This window comes from Hypanus sabinus, chromosome 29, assembly GCF_030144855.1.
Source record: "Hypanus sabinus isolate sHypSab1 chromosome 29, sHypSab1.hap1, whole genome shotgun sequence".
Lineage (NCBI taxonomy): Eukaryota > Metazoa > Chordata > Chondrichthyes > Myliobatiformes > Dasyatidae > Hypanus > Hypanus sabinus.
The window spans coordinates 4,805,879-4,824,586 of NC_082734.1; the positions used below are offsets into that span (position 1 = coordinate 4,805,879).

General features: G+C 43.2%; 1 protein-coding gene across 9 annotated transcripts in view; it reads right to left on the reverse strand.

Moving 5' to 3' along the window:
* Positions 1 to 1,244: 1,244 nt before the first annotated feature.
* fuz (fuzzy planar cell polarity protein) overlaps positions 1,245 to 18,708 on the reverse strand; it is a 52,497-nt gene continuing 35,033 nt past the window's right edge. For 2 of the 9 annotated variants that reach the window (XM_059953458.1, XM_059953461.1), the window contains exons 8-12: positions 13,511 to 13,606; positions 12,488 to 12,594; positions 10,486 to 10,565; positions 8,162 to 8,263; positions 1,246 to 4,896 (exon numbers count right to left, since the gene is read on the reverse strand). In XM_059953458.1, coding sequence (XP_059809441.1) covers positions 4,697 to 4,896; positions 8,162 to 8,263; positions 10,486 to 10,565; positions 12,488 to 12,594; positions 13,511 to 13,606 — 585 coding nt within the window. In that variant the 3' untranslated portion in view covers positions 1,246 to 4,696. Of the gene's footprint in view, positions 4,897 to 8,109; positions 8,264 to 10,485; positions 10,566 to 12,487; positions 12,595 to 13,510; positions 13,607 to 18,708 lie in introns of all 9 variants that reach the window. The other 7 variants (XM_059953463.1, XM_059953464.1, XM_059953466.1 and 4 more) reach the window with 5 other exon arrangements.

Sequence of the window (18,708 nt, forward strand, 5' to 3'; positions counted from 1 at the left end):
ATCCCCCTTGCAATTTTAAATACCTCGATCAAATCCCCCCTCACCATTCTACGCTCCAAAGAATGAAGACCTAACTTGTTCAACCTTTCTCTGTAACTTAGCTGCTGAAACCCAGATAACATTCTAGTAAATCTTCTCTGCACTCTCTCTATTTTGTTGACATCTTTCCTGTAATTCGTTGATCAGAACTGTACACAATACTCCAAATTTGGCCTCACCAATGCCTTGTACAATTTTAACATTACATCCCAACTCCTACACTCAATGTTCTTTCTATGGCTTCCACATTCTTCCTGTAGTGAGGTGACCAGAACTGAGCACAGTATGCTAAGTGGGGTCTGACCAGGGTCCTATATAGCTGCAACATTACTTACAGGAAAGATGCAAATAAGATTGAAAGAGTACAGGAAAAAATTTACAAGGATGTTGCTGGGACTGAGGACACAAGTTATATGGATGGATTAAAGAGGTTAGGACTTCATTCCTTGGAACATAGAAGATAGAGGGGAGATTTGATAGACGTATACAAAATTATGAAGGGTATAGATGGAGTAAGTGCAAAGAGGCTTCCACCCCCCCCCCCCAATGAGGTTGAGTGGGACAACAATCAGAGACCATGGGTCAAAGGTGAAAGGTGAGATGTTTAAGGAGAACAAGGGAAACTTCTTCACTCAAAGGGTGTTGAGATAGTGGACCGAGCTGTCTGCGGAAGCCATAGATGCAATTTTGATTACAACATTCGAGAGAAGTTTGGATACGTACATGGAATGGCAAGACTGTAAGGCTAAGGACTGGGTGCAGGTTCTTGGAACAAGGCAAGTTAAATAGGGGCCAAGGTGCAAAACACTGTAGCACACAGAAGATCTAGTCACAAAAATATGAGCACTAATCCCCAAACGGAATGGCCTGAAGATCGGATATGGTCCTGGAGCCACATTTCTGCAAGAACAAGAATGCAGCAGTTGATAAAAATGATGGACATAATGCAGCAGGCCTTGTGCTGGGTCAACCTCAAGTGTTCCAGCTTGTATTGCAGGAACCGAACAGTAGAGGGCAGCACTGACGAGCAGCCAATCTCCAACCTGCTGTGACTCTGCTCTCCCACATGGCCTCCAGTGGGAGGCTGTAACAGCCACACCCGGGCCGAGGGCCTGGTCTGCACAACAACCCAGGACACTTAGCTGCCCCGCCAGTTTCACCAATGAACCAGTAGCAGTATTTTATATTACCAATGTCCAACCAGGTCTTTAATCAGAAGCATTTATTGTCACAAGTAGCAATATGCAGTGAAAACCTTGCCTTGAATATTGCTCATATAGATCACTCCATTACACAGTTCATCGAGGTAGAACAGAGTAAAACAGGAACAGAAGAGAATAAAGTTTTAAAGCTACTGAAAAACTGCAGTGCAATAAAGTACAAGATCATAAAGTAGAATAGAGTGATCTAGGAATAATGGTTCATAGCTCCCTGAAGCTGGAATCTCATGTGGTGAGATGGCCTGTTTCAGGTGGTGAAGAAAGCTTTTGGTATGCTGGCCTTTATAAATCAGAGCATTGAGTATAGGAGTTGGGATGTAATGTTAACATTGTACAAGGCATTGGTAAGGCCGAATTTGGAGTATTGTGTATAGTTCTGGTCACCGAATTATAGGAAAGATGTCAACAAAATAGAGAGTGCAGAGAAGATTTACTAGAATGTTACCTGGGTTTCAGCACCTAAATTACAGGGAAAGGTTGAACAAGTTAGTTCTTTATTCTTTGGAGCGCAGAATATTGAGGGGGGACTTGATAGAGGTATTTAAAATTATGAGGGGGATACATAGAGTTGATGTGGATAGGCTTTTTCCATTGAGAGTAGGGGAGATTCAAACAAGAGGACATGAGTTGAGAGTTAGGGGGCAAAAGTTTAAGGGTAACATGAGGGGGAATTTCTTTACTCAGAGAGTGGTAGCTGTGTGGAATAAGCTTCCAGTAGAAGTGGTAGAGGCATGTTCGGTATTGTCATTTAAAGTAAAATTGGATAGGTATATGGACAGGAAAGGAATGGAGGGTTATGAGCTGAGTGCAGGTCAGTGGGATTAGGTGAGAGAGCGTTCGGCATGGACTAGAAGGGCCGAGATGGCCTGTTTCCGTGCTGTAATTGTTATATGGTTACAAACAAGACAGACTGAGGCCAAGAGTCTATCTTATCACACAAGAGGTCCTCTCCAGAGTGTGATAACAGAAGCTCTCCTCGAGCCTGGTGACACACCCTTTTAGGCTTTTGTATCTTCTACCCAATTGGGGGGGGGAAGAGAGAAGAAAACAGGAGAGAATGTACAGGATAGGATGGGTCTTTGATTGTGCCGGCTGCTTTACCAAGGCAGTAAGTGTAGACAGAATCCATAGAGGGAAGGCTGGTTTCCACGATGGACTGGGCTGTGCCTGCAAAAAGTGCATTATCAATGTATACAGTATACAACCCCAAGATTCATCTTCTCCACAGACAGCCATGAAACAAAGAAAACCATGGAACCTGTTCAAAGAATAAACCAACACGTAGCCACACACATGCAAAACAGCAACAAATGAGTGAAAAAAACCAATCAAACAGAATCCAGGCATATTCAGTCCAGCTCAGTGTTCGTTATCTGGAGGCTGCCCCGATTCAAAACAAATACCCAGAATTGCAACAAGAAACACATCATAATGTGAACTATAAGTCCAACCAGAAACCGCATCGATTAAACTTTGCCCTAGACCCAAGATTCCAGCACGATCCTGAGTCAGCATTGAGGGGAGAGAGAGACACCATCTAAACTCTGGGACCTTCCTCCGGCAGCACTGAGCAAAAGACTCTCCAGTTTCTTGGTCTTGAGCTGAGCAATTGCTGTACATTGTGCATCCAGGTAGAATGTTTTCTACAGTGCATCAATAAAAACTGGCAAGTGTCAATGCAGGCGTACTGAATTTCTTCAGCATCATGAGAAAATAGATATTGACGTGCTTTCTCGGCTGTGGAATTTAGAGTGTTGATGCAGAAGAGTACTGAACACTCAATGTCCCCAGAAATTCCCCAGAGTAAAAACATTCCCGGGGACTGCCCCCCCCCCCCACACGGATTACATGATTTTTCATAGAACAAATATTTTTCATGGAGTAACTTAACACTTCCTGGCTCTTTACTCAAAGCCCCAAAAGGCCAGGATCTGGGGTGTCGGGGCCAGAGAGAGGGATGGGCTAGTTAAGCTCGCTGCTCCAAGACGTTTACTCTGTTCTGCACTGAACTCAGGCTGCAGCTTCGTATCTGTGGACAGACTTTTTCCACCAGCATCAGCTCCGAATGCAAATTGGCTTGTTTTTATTGTTTTCTCTGCATGTTGAGTGTTTTTCAGTCTTGTTTTTTTTTAAAAAGTCATTTTGGGTGTTTGTTTTGCCTGTAAGGAGACAAATTTCAAAGTTGTATACACTATACAACTTCGAACATTTAAGATTTGCCCCCTTTAAGAATCCTATCTGATTCTCTTTTCAGTTCAGTTACTTCCAGATCATTTATAAAAATCACGAAGAGTAAGGAACTCAGAACAGTTCCCTCAGGCTGGTGACCGACCTCCATGCAGTATATGACCCGTCTACAACCACTCTTTGCCTTCTGTGGGCAAGCCAGATCTGGATACACAAAGCAATGTCCCCTTGGATCCCATGCCTCCTTACTTTCTCAATAAGTCTTGCATGGGGTACCTTATCAAATGCCTTGCTGAAATCCATATACGCTACATCTACTGCTCTTCCTTCATCAATGTGTTTAGTCACATCCTCAAAATAATCAATCGGGCTCGTAAGGCACAACTTGCCCTTGACAAAGCCATGCTGACTATTCCTAATCATATCATATTCCTCTCCAAATGTTCATAAATCCTGCCTCTCACGATCTTCTCCATTAACTTCCCAACCACTTCCTCAGAACCTGGAAAGTGACAGAAACTGGGTGGCTGCAGCATTTAGATTTCTATCCTGGGAAGAACATGATGGAGAAATATCTGGGTAGTGACAAACGGCAGCTTCTCTGAATTGTTCTAGTTTACCAACAGCACCGAATTCTGCTGCTGAAACGTGATCGCTGGGCCTTGGCTTCAAATAATTTGCTTTCTGCAAGGTCAGGTCCCAAAAGAGTTACACAGATTACAATTAATTTGAAATAGATTAAAACGTTCCAGTTTTGTGTATGTATTGATTAGTGTTAAAGACAGACACATGCGCCCCCTAGACAAATAATGTCCCCATACAAACACACAGGTGCCTAGACAGTCACTACCCCTACACACATGAAAATCCAGTCACTATGTTGGTGGATGGTAGAACAGGCATGTGGGGGGTGGGCCTCTAGTTCCTACAGTCAGCATAGTCACATTGTATTTTGTACCCTTTCCAAAATCTGTCAGTTCTTTTTTGTAGCACTTCACTCTCTGGGCTGCGTTCTCCCTGCAGACGACCCAGAGAGCAGCACACAGCACAGCTGGTCACACTAAAACATGAACAAGTAGTCACTGTGGCCACTTCCCTCTTCCGCTCGGCGTGATGGAGCATTGACCGTATGAGTGGGCTCAGCAAACCCGACGACCGTGCCACATGGGTGGGTGGTCTACTTTGCTGATGGGGAAGGTGAGCAGTGAGCTACAAACAGGCATCATCTGCTTCACCCCATCTTAGGGAGATCAGAAAGGCACTTCTTTTGTCAGCAGGTTCAGCGTTTTGGTTGCAATGTTCCGCAGAGCAAAGGTTGGGGTATCTGCCGTGAAGGTCAGGAACAGCTGGTGTTGCTGGGTCTGGATACCGTAGCACTTGTGGTCCTCAGCGACAACGTAGCACTCCGATGGCGAGTGGGTGAACCCGGCGTGGAATTCTTCATGGAGAGCTGGTGTGAAGAGAAAATCGGGAAGTATGTCAGAATGGGTTGTGGTTTATTACAGACCATCTAGAAAATGTGCAACATAGACTATAACACTAGGGTAACATTCGCAAAATGGTGGAGGTGCTTAGCAGGTCAGGTAGCATCTATGAAAAGGAATAAAAGAGCTGAAGTTTTCCTTCATCAGGTCTTTGGATTCAGGACCATAGTTCCAGGGTTTTTTTTTGGGGGGGGGGGTGCAACTAGAATTGAAAACACATTAAACTTAGATTAAACTGCAACTGCATTAGTGCGCAGCTCTAGTCTCCGAATCACTAAAGGATGCGTGTACAGTGGCGTGATACTGAAAAGGTTCACAGGAATTATACCAGAAATGAGAGGCTGGAGATCGTCACCCTTGTCACCCTTAAAAGTAAGAAGTCAAAGAATGGGGGGGGGGGGGGTATCTTGCTGATAAGACACCAGACTGGGCTGAACTAAACCGTACAACCATAAGACACAGGAGCAGAATGAGGCTATTTGGCCCATCAAGTCTGCCCCGCCATTTCATCATGGCTAATCCATTTCCCTCTCAGTCCCAATCTCCTGCCTCACCCAACCCCCTCCCCCCACGTATCCCTTCATGACCCGACTTAACAAGAATCGATCAAACTCTGCCTTAAATATACCAAATGACTTGGCCTCCACAACCGCCTGTGGCTACAAATTCCAGAGTCAGCACACTCTGGCTAAAGAAATTCCTTCTCATCTCTGTTCTAAATGGACCCCTCTCAATTCTCTGATCCTAGCCCATATCGTAGGAAACACCCTCTCCACATTCACTCTATTTAGGCTGTATAAGTTTCAATGAGATCCTCCCTCATTCTTTTAAATTCCAGTGAGTACAGACCCAGAGCCATCAAACACTCCTTATAAGGTAACTCTTTCATACCCGGAATCATTCTCGTGAACATCCTTGAACCCTCTCCAAGATGAGGGGCCCAAAACTGCTCACAATACTCCAAGTGAGGCCGTACCAATGTCTTGTAAAGCCTCAACAGTACATCCTTGCTTTCATATTCTAGTCCTCTCAAAACGAATGCTAACATTGCATTTACCTTCCTCACCATTGCACCTATGTCTTAGGGACTTTAAATGTTTGAGGTCTTCAGGACAATGACAGTATTTGAGCAAAGTGATGCTTCAAGTTGTTTTCACCTACAAAAAATCCAAAACTAGATCTGTGCACATGAAGTTAGAGGTACAAAATATTTGAATTAGTCAACTGGACAGGAAACTTCTGTAGCGACGAGACAAGAGTTAACGTTTCAGGCCAATGTCTTTTCACCAGAAATATTAATTCTGTTTTTCCCTCCACAATCTTTGGCTGGTCTGATAAATATTTCCAGCACTTTGTTCTTGCAAATCATATAATCACAAATTAAACTCAAAGAGCAAAAATATCTTACCCACAGAGTGATGAAAATGCAGTCCTCACACTCTTATCACAATAACTGAGGTTAGCATCAACATAAATAAAGCTAGAATAGGGGTTCCCAACCTCTTTGCTTGATGGTATTGGTCCATGGCATTAAAAAGGATAGGCATCCCTGAACTAGATTAACATGAGGAAGAAAGGAATATAACAGAGAAGCCAATGGATGGGACGAGGGGGAGGCTCACACAGTACGGGACCTGCCTGTTTGTGTTTAGCATTCTTCATACTCAGATAATGAACCAGTGAGTACTTTTATAAGTATTTTTTATGCAGGAGGAACATCCTGAGTTTAGCAGCTATCAATGGTAAAACAGTAAGAGGCAAAGAAAGAATGTCAAAGAACTGTCCAAGTGGCAAGGGGAAAAGTATATAAGTCATAGATCCATTTTCAAGCACGCTACACAAACTGGAGCATCACTGAATCTAGAGCAGGGGCCCACAGACCCTTTGGTTAATGGTAGAGGTCCACGGCATAAAAAAGGTTGGGAACCCCTTGCTCTGGAGCAATAGCATTTCTATGTCTGACTGGGTAGTCTGCAACCTGACGGCATCAACTCTGAGTTCAACAGTTTCAGGTGACCTGCTCCCCCTGTCCCTTTTCTCTCTCTCTCTCTCACCACCCTCACCTCCCCCCCACCGTTCGAACATACTTAGTTCCTCCTATACCCACCCTCTACCCACCAACCCCCATAACCTTATTTCATTCCATTCCTTCCAGTCCCATCTGCTCACCCAACATCCCTTACTTGGTTCTATGCTTCACCTCCTTTCCTCTTAGACTCCATCACTACTGCCTTTTGTAATCTCTACACCCCCCCCACCTGCCTCTCACTTACCAGCTTAGCTCCACATCTTCCCCTCACTCAACTCTTTAACTGGCTTTCAGTCGATATAAAGTGTCTGACCTGAATCATCAACTGGCCAGTTCCTTCCAACTCACCAGGTTCCTCTAGCAGTCTGTTTTTGCATCTGCAGTCCTAGATCTATCCCTGTGATCATTTCTAACGTGCAGCCTAAAAAGTTTTGGGTTTGATTCCCAGCTTGCACTGGACAATTCCTGACCAATGATTCTGACTGAGGAAGGTTTCTGTGCAGGCAGGAAGGGGATTCCTCCCAATCTACAGTACTGTGCAAAAGTCTTGGGCACATATATATAGCTAGGGTGCCTAAGACTTTTGCACAGTACTGTATTTGTCAATCTGGAGCAGAGTGCAAATTTGTAGATCTGGTGAGAGTAATGGATATTGGGAACGGTGAGGGTGGAGAGACATAGGAGGGGTGTGAGATAGGTGGCGGAGAAGGAGTTGCAGAGACAGTGGGGGGGGGGGATGGGAGGAATGGTATACAGACTCACCCAGCACAGAGACACCAGGCAAGTTCATTTGATTCCAAACACTCGGTTTATTGATCATCACAGAATGTCTCTCTGGTGCTTCCCGCTCTCTCCTCTCTCCCCAACCATGATTCACTTCTTCCTGTTCCTTTCCCACTCTGTCCACAACAGAACCCACACTCTCCCCTCTCCATGCCCCTTCCCACTTTCAGTCCACAATAGAGACACATATCAGATTTATCATCACATGTCATGAAATTTGTTTTTTTTTTTGCAGCTTCAGTATAGTGCAATACATAAAATTACAACAGTACTGTAATGCAGACACCCTAGCAATAGCTAAGACTTTTGCACAGTACTATATTTCAAATGTGAAACTGCCCACTGACACTTAATCAACACAACTCACTGGAGGGGTCGCCCTCTATGGTTGTCCATGCATTTCCGGTATATTCACCTACCAGGCTCGTCATCCGGTGTATCTGCTGGGAAGTACGCTGAGACAGCCAGGGTGTAAAGCTGTCGCAGAACTGATCTACGGCTCTCAGGAGGAAGTATTGCTCCTGTAATATTTTTATTAAAATAAACTGCGATTAATGCCTTTCCTGACATATTACAATTAAAGCTGCTCTGTGCTCAGCATCTGCCTGGCTGTAAAATGGAAGAAATACTGAGACTGGAACGTTTAGTTAGGGACTCCATCAATGCTTTCCTGCACAATAGAGTAGTCCTGGAGTGCCCCAATTGTTTATTCTCGAGATGGATAGGAGAGGTTTAGAGCAGAGTTTTCCACCTTTTTTATGCAATGGACTCCCACCGTTAACAGAAGAGTCCATGGACGCCAGGCTGGGAGCCCCTGGTTTAGAGGGATATGGGACCAAATGCAGTGGCCAGCAGGGATGAGCAGGACCGAAGGGTCTGTTTCTGTGCTCTGTGATTCTACATTTCTTTGTGCAATTGGTATCAAGGACCTTGAGAAAGAGGTGAATCATCTTCTTGTATGAATGCAGGGTGGTGGTCATGATTAAATTACTGGACTTTTCAAAGACCTGGGCTAACAATTCAGGAAGATCCAAATTCAAATCCCAATCTGTGACACTTAAGGAGTAAAGTTGACCACAAAACCACAAGATTGCGGTAAAAACCCTTTTGGCTCACCAACGGTCTTCGCGGGGGGGGGTAGAAGCTGCTGTCTTTCCCTCATCCATCAACCAAGTGGTTAACTCTTAACCAGCTCAGCAAACTACCCAGACCAAGTAGTCTTGACTGGCTGAGCAGATCATTCAGACCAAGCAGGCTCTTAATTGGCTGAGGGTGAAGGTATGCAATGAAGCAGGGAATTTGAGAATTTTAACTCTGGCAAAGGTGTCTAAATTAAGATTGTGCATGGTTGGGTTTCCCTTTTGGGTGATAGATTTGGGAGTAGCTATGACATCAGAAGCTTGCTGCTCCTTTTCCGTCCACTTAGCCCTATATGAAAGGCACTCAGTTACTGCTTTATTCGGTACAGGAGGGGAACCTGGTATGGCCTTCTGCTGCTGGAGCCCATCCACTGAAAGGTTTGATGTGTTGTGCTTTAAGAGATGCTCTTCTGCACACCACTGTTGTGACATGTGCTTGAACCAGTTTGGCCATTCATTAACAAGGCACTTTCACCCACAGGATGGCCATTCGCTGGATTTTTTTTTCTCTTGCATCACTCTGTAAATTCTAGAGGCTGCTGTGCGTGAAAATACCAGGAGATCAGCAGTTTCTGAGGTACTCAAACCACCTTGTCTGGCACCAATCATTCATTCCATGATAAAAGTCACATAGGTCACATTTCTTCCCCGTTCTGATGTTTGGTCTGAATAACAACTGAACTTTTTGACCATGTCTGCATGCTTTTATTCATCAAGTTGCTGCCACATGATTGGCTGATTAGATATTTACATTAACAAGCACCTGTACAGGTGCAACTAATAAAGTAGCCATTGAACGTATGTGCTGGATGCTGACAGATGTAGTGAGCTTACTTTCTTTACAATGTACTGATCATGTCAAAGCAGTTTAATGTGTTTATATTAATGTGCTGTTTATGGTTGATGAGTTTTCGCCATTTTGTTGCTGCGGGGGAAGTGGAGGGAATATTCACCAGGGTGATCCCTCATCTAGTTGGACTAGGTATGGCTGGATGAATGAAGGCAGGTTGGGATAACCTTGACTTGTATTCAGTGGGATATTGGAAGAACTAAGCACTTCGTTGAAACATGGATGGAAAAAGGACCAACTAGGCGATGCAAAGATGTACTAGCAGGCAGGGGAGTGCGGAACCAGAGTGTAATTATACTTTTTAACTGAGACATAAATCGCAGCCTCAGAGCAGTGAGATGCCAACTTTTCAGAACTGTTTCACAGAAGTTGCTAACTTGGTTCATGTGTGTTTGGGTCTATAGTTTCTAATATTCTGGGGAATTTCAGGTTGAGTCATTTTCTGGCCTCTTCAAGGAATTGAATCTGTGGGATTCATTGTCACAGACAGATGGCTGCGGAAGCCAAATCATTGGATACATTTAATTCAGAGGTTGATAGTTTATTGATGAGAAAGGGTGTGAAAGGTTACAGGGAGAAGGCAGGAGAATGGGGTTGAGAGGGATAATGAATCAGCCGTGATGGAACGGCAGGTTAGACTCAATAGGCTGAATGGCCTAATTCTGCTCCTATATCTTATGGTGTCACTTCCACACTACCAGAATTTTAGCAAAATTAAAAAAACTGCTGTAACACAGCTCAGCTAGTTGCTTACCATGCTGCTGGGTGTTCTCAACCCCATGGGGCTGCAAGGTGAATAAGTTCTTGTTCTGTTCCCTGTTTATCAGCAGTAGACTGAAGAAACAAGACCAAACCATTGATCAGAATGTAACACAGGCCAATACAAAAAAACAGCTGAATGGGGAGATATGGTAAACAGCTTCCCGAGAATTGCTTGGTTTGGTATTTCTGTCAACAATTAACAATCTGCAGTCCCCTTAGCCTAAATAAAGTACACATTCAGCAAATCAAATTAAATGCACAATATCTGCCTGCAAGAAAATGCAAACATTCAATAATTAGCAATCTTTAACACTTGGATCAGGATCCATTTGTTGAAACAGTATCCCATCACCACAGGATAGAATTCCCAGCAGATTCAGAATTCTCTATTGCTCGCAATGTATTAAAGTGACATGCACCATTTGAACTTCCAGCAGGCCACACCACACTTTTAATAGAAAAACTCTTCTCCAGTTCTTCAAACTTACGGAGTTCAAAGGAACTGAAATCCCATCCGTTACTCCTCTGTTAAAAAATCTTAATCTTCCACCATTCCTAAAAAAATGCCTTAATCACCACCAAATTATAGGGCAGTTAGTCTGAGCTCAGTGGTTGGGAAGATGTTGGAGATGATTGTTAAGGGTGTGAAATAGGCTGAGTTCAGTATAATTTTCTTAAAGAAAAATCTTGCCTGACAAATCTGTTGGAATTCTTTGAAGAGAAAGCAAGCAGGATATACAAAGGACAATTAGTGGACGTTATGTACTTGGATTTTCAGAAGGTCTTTGCCAAAGTGCCACACCTGAGGCTGTTTAATGAGTTAGGAGCCCATGGTATTACAGGAAAGGCACTAGCATGGATAAAGCATGACTTAATTGGCAGGAAGCAAAGGGTGGGAATAAATGGAACCTTTTCTGATTGGCTGCCAGTAACTAGTGGTGTTCCACAGGGGTCTGTGTGGAACTGATTCTTTTAATGTTATATGTCAATGATGTGGATGATGGAATTGATGGCTTTGTGGCCATGCTTGCAGACAATACAAAGTAAGATGGAGGAAACAGGGAGGCTGCAGAAAGACTTAAGATGGACCAGGAGAATGGGCAAAGAAGTGGCAGATGGAATACAGTATCAGGAAGAGTATGGCCATGTACTTTGGTAAAAGAAATAAAATTGGAGATTATTTTCTAACTGGAGAGAAATATCAAAAATCTGAGGTGTAAGGTGTAATGCAAGATTCCCTAAAGATTAAGCTGGAGGTGAGGATGGCAAGTGCAATGTTAGCATTCATTTCAAGAGGACTAAAATATAAAAACAAAGATATAATGTTGAGGCATTGGCAAGGTCTCACTTGGAGAACTGTGAGCAGTTTTGGGCCCCTTATGTGCTGACATTTGAGAGAATTCAGAAGAGGTTCACAAAGATAATTCCAGGAATGTAAGGGTTACCATATAAGGGCTGATTGAAGGCTCTGGGCCTGTACTCACTGGAATCCACAAGAATGAGGGAGGATCTCACTGAAATTTTGAAAGGCCTCAATAGAATGTATATAGAGAGGAGATTTCCTATGGTCTCAGAGCAGAGGAACGTTCATCTAGAACAGAGATGAGGAGGAATTTCTTTAGCCAAAGGGTAGTGAATCTGTGGAATTGCCACAGGTGGGTGTGGAGGGCAAGTCATTGGGTACAAAGATTCTTGATTGGTCAGGGCATCAAGGGTTATAGGGAGAAGGCAGGTGACAGGGGCTGAGTGGGAAATGGATCAGCCATAATAAAATGGCACAGCAGACTCAACGAATCAAATGGCATAATTCTGCTCCTATATCTTATGGTTTGTGGTCTTAATAAATTTACTTTGAACTCTGAAAGTTCCACAAGTAACGAGTGAAAGTCTCAGGTAAAGGACTGCTGTTTAGGGAAGAAGTGCTTGTGGCCTCTTCCATGCTCTTTAGCTGAGTGATATTCACATTCTATTGTAGATATTATGAAACAACTTACCCAACTATGCTATGATGTAAAGGACTGCAGGCAGGAAAAGAGCTGTGATGCAACCTGAAACAGGTTTTTAAAGGTTCAAGCAATGGGCTCCAGAATCGTTCAACCAACTGGTGGCAGGGAAAAAAAAAATTTTGTTAAATGTTCCAGAAACAATTTACATACAACTTCATACCACATTAACCCAGGTGACCAACCCTCTTGTGATCACTGGACACACATCTGAGCAGAATAGCTCACTCGCCTCCTTTACACATCTGCAAAATGAGTGATAATCAATACTGTCACAGAAATCATTCTTCAGGGTTGCTTGCTCAAACCTAGAATGAAGCATTGTTGGTTACCACGTGGACATTTTCATGGAACAGTGCCCAAAAAAGGCAGTGTCCATCATTAAGAACCCCCACCACCCAGAAAATGCCCTCTTGTCATTGTTGCCATCAGGAAGGAGGTACAGAAGTCTGAAGGCACACACTCAGTGTTTCAGGAACAGCTTCTTCCCCTCTGCCATCTAATTTCTGAATGGACATTAAACCCATGAACACGACCTCACTACTTTTTGTTTCTGTTTTGCACTATTTATTTAACAATTTAATATACATTTACTATAAATTACAGTGTATATCTATATACACATACTGTAACTATACTACATTGTACTGCTGCTACAAAGTTAACATATTTCACAACATACTGTATGCCGGTGATATTACACCTGCTTCTGACACCGTTCTGTGACTGCAACGGGCAAGGATGGGGGTTACAGAAATAGAAAGCAGCCCAAAGGGGAAAAAATGAGGAAGGGTAAGGAAGCATCAATGGGAACAGGCATAAAAGAGAAGGGAGCAGAGGGCCAGGTTAGAAGAAGAGCTATGGCTTCTGATCTCAATGCAGTCACTTTTGGTTAAAAGATGTACAGGAGGATTAAGGGGAACCACAATGATACCCTCTAGTGGAAGCAACAACACTATGCAGAAAAAGTCTTGAATGGTATAGCTATAAAGAGCGGAAGGACTTCTACCTCACCTCTGACTGAACCTGTTGCAGAGATGGAGTTGGTCCACACAGTAAACACACGTCCACACCAGGGACCAACTGGAAAGTCAGCAGTCTGTGTGGTACCTGGTACAAGAGATGGAAAGATAACAAATGATTCTTCTACCTATACAATCAGACTTGTCTTTTGCTCGGGTACATCAGAGACCATCAAGAAGAAAGAGGGGGAGATCTTATTGAAACCTAAAGAATACTGAAAGGTCTAGATACAGTGCATCTGGAGAGGATGTTTCTTATAGCAGGGGAGTAGAGGACCAGAGGATCAATGTAGAAGGACATCCATTTAAAACAGAGCTGAGGAACTTTGTAGGCAGAGGGTAGGGAATCTGTGGAATTCATTTCCACAAACAGCTGTGGAGATCAAATCATTGGATGTATTTAAACTGGAGTTGATAGGTTCTTGATTAGTCGGGCTGTTAAAGGTTACAAGGAGAATAGGAGTTAGAGGGATGATAAATCAGAAATGATGTAATGGCAGAGCAGACTCAATGGGCCAAATGGCCTAATCCTCTTCCTGTGTCTTATGGCCTAATACCCACCTTACGGCAAGCACAATACAAATTCTGTATGACACATATGCTGTGTCACGTTGATTGGCTTGTCTCAACTGAATTCAAAAGCACCAACAAGTCAGAACTGAACTGATGGGAACATTACCAACGATCACATATTGGAAAAGAGGCACTGACAGCAACTGATGAATCAGCAAAACCAAAATGCTGCAAGCATTCATAAAGTCAGGCATCACTTGAAGGAGAGCTGACAGTTCAGGTTACTGACCTTTCCACAAATGCTGCTCAACTTGCTGAGCACTTGCAAAATTTTCCTCTGTGTTTCAGTTTCAGATTTCTAGCATCTGCAGTATTCTAACTTCCTTAACAACTATGAGTGAGGAGTAGGAGGAGGCCATTCAGTCTGTAAAGCCCGCTCTGCCATTTCACAAGCCACAGATGTAATCTTAACCATCCAAAGTATCACTCACTTGAATAGCATGGCCACTTTATTAGGTACCCTGCTCATTAATGCAAATATCTAAACTGACAATCATGTGGTAGCAACTCCATGCATAAAAAATACACGCAGACACGGTCAAGAGGTTCAGTTGTTGTTCAGGCCAAACATCAGAATGGGGAAGAAATGTGATCCAAGTGACCTTGATCATGGTGGCAGATGGGGAGGTTTGAGTATTTCAGAAACTGCTGATCACCTGGGATTTTCATGCACAACACACTCTAGAGTTTACAGAAAATTTGGTGCAAAAACCAAAAAAAAAAAAATCCAGTGAATGGGAATTCTGATGGTAAAAACCCCTTGTTAATGAGAGAGTTCACAGAAGAATGGACAGATTGGTTCAAATTGACAGCTGAACCTGAATAGCCACACGCTACAACAATGGTGTACAGAAAAGCATCTCTGAACACACAACATATTGAACCTTGAAGTGGATGGGCCACAGCAGCAGAAGACCACGGAACATACATTAAGTGGCCACTTTCCGCTACTCGACCTGCTCAGTTCTACCAGCCAGTTATTTATTCCACCATCTGCACTTTCCTATGTCTCCTCTTCATCTCTGCCTTAAATGGATGAGTCTTAAGTGCCTCAGCTTTAGATTTTTCCCCTCAAGAGGAAACCTCCTTTCCACATCCACCCTGTCAAAGCCCCTCAGGATCTTTTACATTTTAATCAAGTCACCTCTCACTTTCCCAAACTCCAGCAGATACAAGCCCGCCCAACCTTTCCCCATAAGAGAACCTGCCCTTTGCAGGTATCTGCCAGGTAAAACCTTTGCCAAACATCCAGCCTTAAATAAGATCAATGCCATACACAGAATTCCTGACGTTCAAAGTGCATTTCTTGTTGTAGTATGTATGTAGCTTACAACCCTGAGATTTGTCTTCCCACGGACACGAAACAAGAACCATGGAACCAACCTGCCCAAAGAAAAACATCAACCATCAAACCCCCCCCCCCTTACCCTGTGCAAAAAATTTAAAAATCGAGCAAACAGCAACTGAAATAAAAGAGTGAAAACACAGAATATAAAAACACAAAAGCAAAAGGCATATTTCAGTTCAGTTCGGCTGTGTTCATTATCTGCAGGCTGTTGCAAAGATTCAAAACTAGCCCAGAGGTAGTGACAATAAGTGATTTGAACTAGAGCGCATTATAAACCTGAGAGTCCGAATTAGAGCCAATTAAACCTTGCTACAGCACCATTCAGATGCAAGGATCTTCCCTTGCGAGTGACAGAGGGAGCGTCCACCATACACAGACACCTTCTCCGGTGCAGCTAGCTAGAGGCGGTAGACGGTGCTGAGAACACAGCTGCCTTCCGCACCCACCTTCATGATTTCAGTCTTCCTCGGTGCTTTAATCCGTGAGATCAGCGAGAGATGGAAGTCAATCATGGGTGCTACATGACTGAAGCTAATTTTCTTACTGTTCTATTCAATTTCTTCCAACAAAATGAACTGTCGTCTAACCTCCAGAGCCTTTTGGTGCACCGTACTCGATCTGCTGCTATTGCCTGTTAAGTGAGTTGGAGAGAGGGCATGAATTTTGACTGAAAACTAAAAGTTGAACAGTTGTCCACTATTGAGGCCTGCACATGTAGAATACCCCCAAGAGGACCACAAGCTTGCCAGAGGGTTTGGAGGCTTGCGTGCCTCAATGACCCGGAAAGCCATGACTCAGGGTTTATGCTTTAGCTCTTGGTGGGGTCACTCATGCCAAATAGGTCAAAGGGTAGAAGCCAGACTAAGAGTGGTCCACTGGTCCTCCAGGTTCAAGGGTTCAGTTCAAGGCCAACTACCCTGACTGGTAAAACAAAATTGTTACAGAAACAACAGTGAAGAATCCTTCTACATCTGAGTGCGATGGTATTCCTGAGTCTCCACCTGGGACTTGCATAATGGACAGTAAACCGAGAGGAACCGACACGAAGAAAGAAGCCATGAATGCCACTGGAGATGAAGGACCTTCATTGCTGTCTGAACACCAGCGGCATAATGGGCAAAAGTAGAAAATGTAGAATGGCCATTTGGTTTTGGGCAGCAGGTATGTAAAAGGCTTTGAAAAAGTCAATGCCTCTTCACACTGCAGCCAGAACGAAAATAATAGACAAAGGGATAAGTTCAACTCAGGTCACGATCTGCGGTCTCATCCGATTGACAAATTCAGCAAATTATCTTGCAACGTGCAACTTCACTCTTTGCAGCGCTGTGCTTGAACATGTTGTGAAGAATCTAATTGAGCAATCAAGAAACGAGTCATTCCTTGCTGAAGTCTTGTTCGTTACACTGACGGCAATTAAATCCATTTGTGCAATAAGACATTTACTTATTTATTGAGATACAGCATGGAACAGACCTTCCGTGCCGCCCAGTAATTCCAAGTTAACTGTCGCCTAATCACAGGACAATTCACAATGACCAATTAACCTACTAACCAGCAAGTCTTTGGGAAGTGGGTGGAAACCGAAGGTCCCAGAGAAAACCCACGCATTCCACAAAGAGCATGTACAGACTCCTTTCAGATGATATCAGAATTGAACTCTGAACTTAGTTGCCAAAACTGTGCCAACCGCTATGCTACTGTGGCGCCCACTGCAAGTTTCTGGATAAAATAAAAATGACAGTTACGTGGGAGTGGGTTGGAAGTTGGGACTGAAGTACAGAGTCTCTTCTGATAACTCATCTATGAACCCCAAAGAGCCAAAGAAATGAGAGCCAACAGAATTCAAACGTTAACTCAAAGGATAGCCAATCAGAACAGAGACCTATGTAAATGAAACACTCCCGGAGAGAAACACCAACAACTGCGCACTGAGGATGTCACCTCAACTGGTGATGAAACGTCTGCAAGTTAATTGCCAAGCTCAGCAAACATCACAACATCAAACTTTGTACAGCAGTTCTATGTGTGAAAGTTTACTAAGGTGACAGTCAAGACGATAATCTGACAAAGACAGAATGTAGACATAGTGTAGTCATCCAGGCTGAATACAGTCCTTGAAAGCCTATTTCTTGTAGAGTATTTCTGTTCAAGCCTGGATACCAAAGTCACTGAGCAGATTTACTAAAGTTCAGTGATTTATTAACTCACAAGTGTTACTGCCCTTTAACACACAGATTTAATTGTATATTAACACCTGAAATATGTATTATGATTGGTACTTCAAAATGCAAATGTTGGGATTCAGAAGTACCCAAAGTTTCTATTGGATAAATATATGTATATAACGGGTGTCAATTGCTGTACAAGGATGGAACTTCTTTGTTCAAACTTCAGAACAGTTTGGTGACGGGGCCATGTTGTTCTTCTTGTGCACAAGCAAAGTGTTATTGAGGAAGGAGTGTAAGATGTCAGAGTCCAGTTAATCAGCAACACTAGGACTGTAACATTATACGCCACTGTAGTTCAACTACGTATGCAAATACTTTGCAAATGGAGAGGTTTCAGCTTCCACCCTGCTTTCAGACACAGAATTCCAGATCCCTTCCGGCCTCTGGGCTAAAAAAAACAAGTCTTCTCCGGTCCCTCAAAGAAGACACCAATTACTTCATGTCCTGAGGTCCTCAATGGTTCCAGCACAACTCATCTGCTTCTTAGTTCTTAAAGTATGAGTACAGAAGCAGACTGCAATCTTCGTTTGTATCAAGTGAGCTGATCACAGCCATATGGTATACTTGAAGAGAATTTAATAAGCTCTAATTCTAGACACTGCTATCAAGGTTCAAGGTACATTTATTATCAAAGTATGTATGCAGTATACAACTGATATTTGTCTTCTGCAGACTGCAATGAAACAAAGAAAACCATGGAAGCTGTTCAAAGAAAAACATCAACCCCGCCATACATAAAAAAATCATGCAACAGCAACAAGAATAACCATCCCCACCCTCACACACCAAAAAAATTGTGCGAACAGCAACAAGAACATCAAATCCCCCGTACAAAAAAAAAAAACAAATCATGCAAATAGCAAGAAGAAAGAATGGGCGAAAACACAGAATAGAAAATCCTAAAACTGTAAGAGTTCAGTCCAATCCATAAACTGCAGGCCCAGAACTTCGGTATCACCACTGAGGTAGACAGTGATCATTCAAACGCAGGTACCCTCTTTTAGGAGCAGCAAACTGAAGACTGTCACAAGCAGACACCTT